This window comes from Ammodytes marinus (genome assembly GCF_949987685.1).
Source record: "Ammodytes marinus genome assembly, chromosome: 22".
NCBI classification, from domain to species: domain Eukaryota; kingdom Metazoa; phylum Chordata; class Actinopteri; order Uranoscopiformes; family Ammodytidae; genus Ammodytes; species Ammodytes marinus.
The window spans coordinates 2717775-2725274 of NC_137226.1; the positions used below are offsets into that span (position 1 = coordinate 2717775).

Here is a 7500-nt window from a genome sequence, read left to right on the forward strand (position 1 = left end):
CACACAGTGATTAAAGGGTCACTGTGTAATTTCAGAGGAGGGGGATTTGTTTACATTCACAGAGCCTACAGTTAGTTTACAAAACATATTTTCTCTACATGTAATTCTTAGTGTTGAATAATTCTATCATCATAAATCAAAACTAATTTATTTTAAGCCTTGCAGGCCTTCCAAAAAAAATCTATCAGACAGCTTCAGCTAATTCAGAACGCTGCGCACACACACACACACACACACACACACACACACACACACACACACACACACACACACACACACACACACACACACACACACACACACACACACACACACACACACACACACACACACACACACACACACACACACACACACACTACCTGTTGGAATGCAGATGTTGATGTCTGACAGTGTGGACAGGTTGCTTCCCCAGGTGAAGAATCCATTGCTCACCTGAAGAAAAATATAAAAGATGAAGAGAAATTTAACACAAAATATCTTTAATTAACTATTTATTAATATTAATTAATAACATTAACCTGAATATGTCACCAGATTTAAAGGTGGAGTCAGTGATTCTGGAGAACACTTGTTGACAATATAACTCTTTGTCAAAATCAGAGAATATCTCCTCACGATCTGCTACCTGTCTGTTCTATGTGTTCGTCCACCCAGTGTTAAAAAACAGCCTAGGCTCTGTAAACGGGTATGTTGCTAGCTACAATGTTTAGATACCAGTTTACAGAGCCTAGGCTGTATATCAACACTTTTATTTCAGTGCACACACAGTACAAACAGGTAGCGGATCATGAGGAGATAAAAAGTGATTTTAACAACAAGCGTTCTCTAGCATCACTGACTTCATCTTCAATGCTATATTATTAATTTTAAATAAAAAAATTAAATTAAAAATTCATATAATTCAATCATGATGGACATAGTTTGGGATACCATTTTTTAACTGAAATGCCCCCTACCAAAAAAAAAAAATACATATTTAGCCTCCTTTGTAAGTGAAAGTAACACTAAACACTACACCACAACCCCCCCCCCCCCCCCTCCTTTTCGGACAGCGGAAGTACCATGACCCATAGAATGCCTTGCACGTGAGAAATGTTGAGGGGACTTAACCTGCTTTGGACTCTGCTGTAAGAATGACATAGTATGAAATACAGCTCTGGAAGAAAATTAAGAGACCACTCCAAATATTCAGTGTCTCTTGATTTTTACTCTTTCGAGGCATATGTTTGAGTACAATGAACATTTTGGTTTTATAATATAAACAACTGACAACATTTCTACCAAATTCACAATAAAAATATTGTCATTTAGAGCATTTTCAATAAGTAATGTAGGGATGAAAAATTTAAGAAAAATCCAGACTGGTCTCTTAATTTTTTCTAAAACACACACACACACACACACACACACACACACACACACACACACACACACACACACACACACACACACACACACACACACACACACACACACACACACACTATGTTAAAGGTCCCAGGGAAATCGGACGGCAGAGAAACATGCGACAGGCCTCCGTGTGTTAATCCCCGTTCACTGATCTATCACCCTGCTTCCTGCTAGCACTCTGTTTATACATTCCTCCCATCTGCTGCTGCATTTATTTGTTTATTTTATGTTTATTTTATCTGACAAATCCCTCTAGTTTCCCCCCTCTCCGCTGTTCCCCCCCCTCTCCGCTGTCCCCCCCTCTCTCCCCACGACACGGATCAGCTTTGTGCCTTCGTAAGATGTTAAAGCTATACTGCGTAACTTTTTCATATGAATTAATGTATGCCGATTACATTCAAGCCATCGCACCAAATGAGTTGACACAAAGTTGATTAAGCCTATAAGCTCCACAAAAAACTCTCTGTATTTCTCATTATGGCAGCGTTAACAAACTGGTGCATGTCGCCCGCCCCCCCCCCCCCTCCCCGAAACTGGTGCAGGAGCTCAGAAAAATCCCCAAGAAGAGCCCAAGAAATGTTTCAGTTGTTGATTCTACTGCTAAGAAAAAACTGATCAATTACATCAACTGATAGGGATTTTTTTTTATGTTGGAAAAAGGGAAGTAAGATTAGATACTACGAATAAACGGAAGTTGAGGGGAGATATGTAGAGAGGGGAGTGGGACATGAAATAAATGAAATATGGTCTTATACAGTATGTCAGGGTCACAGCTGTTTAAAGATTATTTTTTGGCATTTTCAAGCTTTATTAGACAGTACAGAGTTGAAATGGGGAGACAGACAGAGAGAGAGAGGGGGGGGATGACCTGCAGTAAAGGTCCACGGGTCGGATTTGAACCCGTGACCACTGCAACAAGTTTAATCAAGTAATTATCATTTAATACAAAACGTTAGAAGCTGCAGGAAAAAGGTCCCAAAAAAGTTGTTCATATCTATCTATCTATCTATCTATCTATCTATCTATCTATCTATCTATCTATCTATCTATCTATCTATCTATCTATCTATCTATCTATCTATCTATCTATCTATCTATCTATCTATCTATCTATCTATCTATCTATCTATCTATCTATCTATCTATCTATCTATCTATCTAAACTATCTGATGAATCATAAACGCTTTCTCAGTGTCCCTTTGTCTGTAATTAGGGGAAGAGAAGCGTCACTCCGTAGGGATGCGACCGGAAGAGCAACTTTCACAGAGGGGCTGAGAAAACTCTGAGTGTGTGTGTGTGTGTGTGTGTGTGTGTGTGTGTGTGTGTGTGTGTCACTGTTAGATCTAAAGGGGGCTTCAAGGGGCAACAAATTCTCGTGTGAATCCTACACTTCCTGTAGAAGAGGGAGTACACACACACACACACACACACACACACACACACACACACACACACACACACACACACAAACACACATACACACACACACACACACACACACACACACACACACACACACACACACACACACACACACACAGAGGCCCCGTCACATGTATGATTCCACGCACCCACAACTGACCCATGGATGTACAAACAGTCCAGATATGAAACAGCTGTTCATAGAGTTAAACAAACGATGGTATTAGAGAGAGAAGTTCCTACGTGTTTACGCACAAGAACAACCTCCTCTTGTGACCGGAACACTTTATCTAAGAGGTGAAACTGTAACTGTAGCCTCTGATATAATAAGACTGGTTTCACTGTCTCTATTAACTCATTCAAATTCAAATCGAAAATAATCTAGTCCAATTTTATTTTTTTAATTATTTTTTTCGTATTTCGTATTTTTGTAAACATGATTAAGACACAATACTCGCAGTCGTCTTTTAGTTATTATTTTGTTGTGTCAAAGGCAAACTGTGGCTCAGTTGGTAGAGCGGGTCGGCCGATGATCAAAGGGTTGGAGGTTCGATCCCCGCCCTGCCACCTGTGTCATAGTTGTTGTGTCCTTGGGCAAGACACTTCACCCACCTTGTCTCGTGTGAATGTCGATAGTTAGCCTGCTATCGGTGTATGAATGTGTGTGTGAATGGTAACGTGTAAATGGGAACAGGTCTCCCTTGCAAAAGAGTCTTCGGACTCAATGGGATTTACCTGTATAAATAAAGGTTAAAAAAAATATATAATAAAATGCCTATTGACAATAATAATTGTCAATTAGTTCAATTTAAAAAATATTTAAATTTGCTTATTATTATTCATAACAAGTTGGGGGCTCGTCCGGGATTAAAATTAAATTAAAAGATTAAAATGCCCCTTTTCGAATCCCTTGTGTTGTTTCTTCTTTAAGACAATCTATTTCTGTTGAGAGTCCCCTCTTAAAAATCCACTTCTATCAAACAATCCCCAAGGTCTCCTTAAATGTATCACTTAAGAGAGAGAGAGGGCCGTAAAAGTGCCAGGCTGGAAAGATGAGTTTATTGCTCATGGATTTTTCTGTTTCTCTGTAACCAATCTAATCTCACAGAAAATCCTCCCGGCTTCAATCGGTCTGAATGTTGAGACTATGTTTTTCTATTCACATTATTTTTACAGCATTGGTTTTGCCATCGACCACCAGATTTACAAACAAAACTTGAAGAAAACATGATGAATACGAAAGAAATAAGGCATTTTCGGAATGATGGAACCATTTCATAGTTCTAGGAACTAGTGGACTTTTACTGCAGGTCATCCCCTCTCTCTCCCTCTCTCTCTCTCTCTCTCTCTCTCTCTCTCCCCATTTCAACTCTGTACTATCTAATAAAGCTTGAAAATGCAAAAAATAAAAAATTCAAAATCGTATGAACAGATAACCTTGGACAGTGGTGGTTAATAGTTTTATCCCAAAACTATTCCCCAAACGTGAACTATTGACCCCTAACCTTTACAGCCACATCCTCGGTCTCCTTGGACCTCAGTTGGCATTTAAAAAGTAATCTTAAAGAAAAAATCCAGTCTGGATTTTTCTTAAATCTTCATCTCTACATTACTTAATGAAAATGCTTTAAATGACAATATTTTTTGGGGGGGGGGATTTGGTAGAAATGTTGTCATTAGTTTGTAGAATAAAACCCAAATGTTAATTCCACTCAAACATATGCCTATAATTGAATAAAACGAGAGAGACACTGAATATTTGGAGTGGTCTCTTAATTCTTTCCGGAGCCGATAACCTTTGACACAGGTCATTAAAGCTGGGGTGGAGGATTTGGGGAGAAAATGGCAGTTGGGATAGAGATTCGAATCCAAATACCTCAACCGCTCCACTTGTTCTCTTTGGTCCCTCCCCTATGGTCCCTCCCTGACACGCTCTACACCAACAACGTCGGTGCCAAAGTGAATGGACAGTCCCAACAGCCAATAAGAACAGAGCATTGGAGCCTCGCTCTGATTGGTCAAAGTGTACAGCTCATGTTAACTTTGACCAATCAGAAATCATATACCCCAGCTTTAATGACAATTTTTTTGGGGGGGAATTTGGTAGAAATGTTGTTAGTACATTCGTTCCCCAAACATGGGAACTTTTGGCCCCTAACCTTCACAGCCACATCCTCTGTCTCCTTGGGTCTCAGCTGGCGTTTGGTTGGCTGTTCGTAGTTGTCCATCTGGTAGCGCATCGGCTGTTTCCTGTTGATCGCTTTGGGCTTTAGGGGGATAGATAGAGAGAGAGAAAGAGAGAGGGGGATGGAGGGGGGAGAGGGGAGAGAGGGAGGGGGGGTGGAGAGGGAGGGGGAGGGGGGAGGAGAGAGAGAGGGGAGGGGGGGAGGAGAGAGAGGGAGGACGGGGGGGAAGAGAGGGAGGGAGAGAGGGGGGAGAGAGGGAGAGAGGGAGAGAGAGAGGGGAGGGAGGGGGGAGAGATAAAGAGAGAGAGAAAGGGGGGATGGAGGAGGGAGAGGAAAGAGGGAGAGGGAGAGAGAGGGAGAGAGAGAGGGGGGAGAGAGAGAGGGAGAGAGAGGGAGAGAGAGAGAGGGGGGAAGAGAGAGGGGGGGAGGGAGAGAGGGGGGAGGAGCGAGAGAGAGAGGGAGAGAGGGGAGAGAGAGAGGGAGGGGAGAGAGAGAGACAGAGAGGGAGGGGGAGTGAGAGAGAGATTTGAAGTTAGTAATAATAACTAATAAACTTAAAGACTTGCCGACATCCGCTTTAATTCCTAGGGGAGAAGAAGAAGTGTGGGGGGTTTTCACTCAGATCAACGGATGTTTTCCACCACAAGTACAAACAGTAATCATGTTATTCTTATCATGGGTTAGATTACGAATATCCTTTATGTCATTGGACTTAAAATTGCTCCGAGGAACTTTTAAGTTTGTGTTGATTCTTGCGCCCCCTTTGGACAAAAGCGGTAGTGTTTTTACTACGCCAGCTGTTGTTCCTGGGTGAGCGTATACCCATGACAAAGGCATTAAGAAAAACTATATAAAAATAGCATTCTTTGCACTGATGGTCTCGTTTGCTGTTGCATGTAATTTATGATCATCAGAGGAGAAATTAGACGGTTTCAGAAATATTAAAAAATTCCTCGTAGCTACTTTAAAATAATGAAAAACATCCCTGAGCCCAATACAATATAATATAATAACAGTGTTGATTTTTAGTAGCTGTTGTAATAAGAGATATCCCCTTGTAACCATGGATATGTCATGCTGTGATTACGGCCCTTAAGATCCTATTTAAAAACCATTTGCGTGTCGTATGAGTCAGAGGGCTCTGTTGGTGTGACTGTTAATCCCAGACCCTGTATGTGTTAATCCAACTGCTATGTAACAGTCAGCATGTGGCAATGACACCTAATATGCCCTCAAGATTTAGGCCTGGGCTGCAGTCAACTGGGTATAAAAATACACAACTAAACAAGTGGTCAAGAGGAATTAACATGACAATTAAAGGCGCAGTGTGAAGTTTCAGATGAGGGGGATTTGTTTACGTTTGAACAGCCTGGGGTTAGTTTAGGAAGCATATTTACTTTACATGTAATTCTAAGTATTGAATAATTCTATCATCATAAATCAAAATTATTTTGAGGGAACCTGGAACCAAACGTAAGACTAGAAAATGGTTGTAAACCAAACTGTGGGCCCTGCTGCTGTAAACAACAACAACAACAGTGAAAAAGTAACTTTTCAGGAAGCTTTCTAACTTCTAACAATGTTACAGGGATCACAATTGTCCTGTGAGGAAAGTTTGTTTATTCAGTTATGAGAATATACCTTAGAAAATGTTCACTTCTCTGACCCACCGAAAAGTTACATAGTGCACCTTTAATGTGAGTAAAGACCAAATGTAAATGTTACTCTTTTTTAGACCGCATAAATAGTTAGACAATTTTCCATAATGTATTCAACGATTTCTGAAAATAGTTGTTTAATATTTTACCCTATTCATTTTCAGTTTATCGCTTTAAATATTAAAGCTGGGATGGAGGATTTGGGGAGAAAATGGCAGTTGGGATAGAGATTTGAATCCAAATACCTCAACCGCTACACTTGTTCTCTTTGGTCCCTCCCCTATGGTCCCTCCCTGACACGCTCTACACCAATAAAGTCGTGCCAAAGTGAATGGACAGTCCCAACAGCCAATAAGAACAGAGAATCGTAGCCTCGCTCTGATTGGTCAAAGTGTACAGCTCATGTTAACTTTGACCGATCAGAAATCATATACCCCAGCTTTAATATAAGCAACTATTAAGGAATTTGAAATATTGCAGATTTCCCTTTTCTTGTCAAATGAGTGAATCTGTATGAACTTGATTGCCCCGGTTGTTAGTTCCAGTAATTGTGCGTCATTGCACATCAGACTAAATACTTTATACTATTTATAATTAATATTCCTTGGATGATCTGAGGCAGAAGTCAGTGTCAGTATAAAGTCACCTGGAGTAACATGGAAGGAATGTGTGTGTGTGTGTGTGTTTTAGTGTGCGTGTGTGTGTGTGTGTGTGTGTGTGTTTTAGTGTGTGAGTGTGTGTGTGTGTGTGTGCGTGTGTGCGTTTCTGTGTGTCTGTGTATGTTAGTCTGTAAGTCTGTGTGTGTGCGTGCGTGTGTCTG

General features: G+C 40.7%; 1 protein-coding gene across 1 annotated transcript in view; it reads right to left on the reverse strand.

The window, feature by feature from the left end:
- The window catches only part of abcc9 (ATP-binding cassette, sub-family C (CFTR/MRP), member 9), a gene marked incomplete at both ends in the record, with an annotated part of 82292 nt that overhangs the window by 57302 nt on the left and 17490 nt on the right, over nt 1-7500 (reverse strand). Inside the window, 2 exon segments of the mRNA XM_080051029.1 lie at nt 358-435; nt 4996-5103. Of these exon segments, the coding sequence (XP_079907155.1) occupies nt 358-435; nt 4996-5103 (186 nt within the window).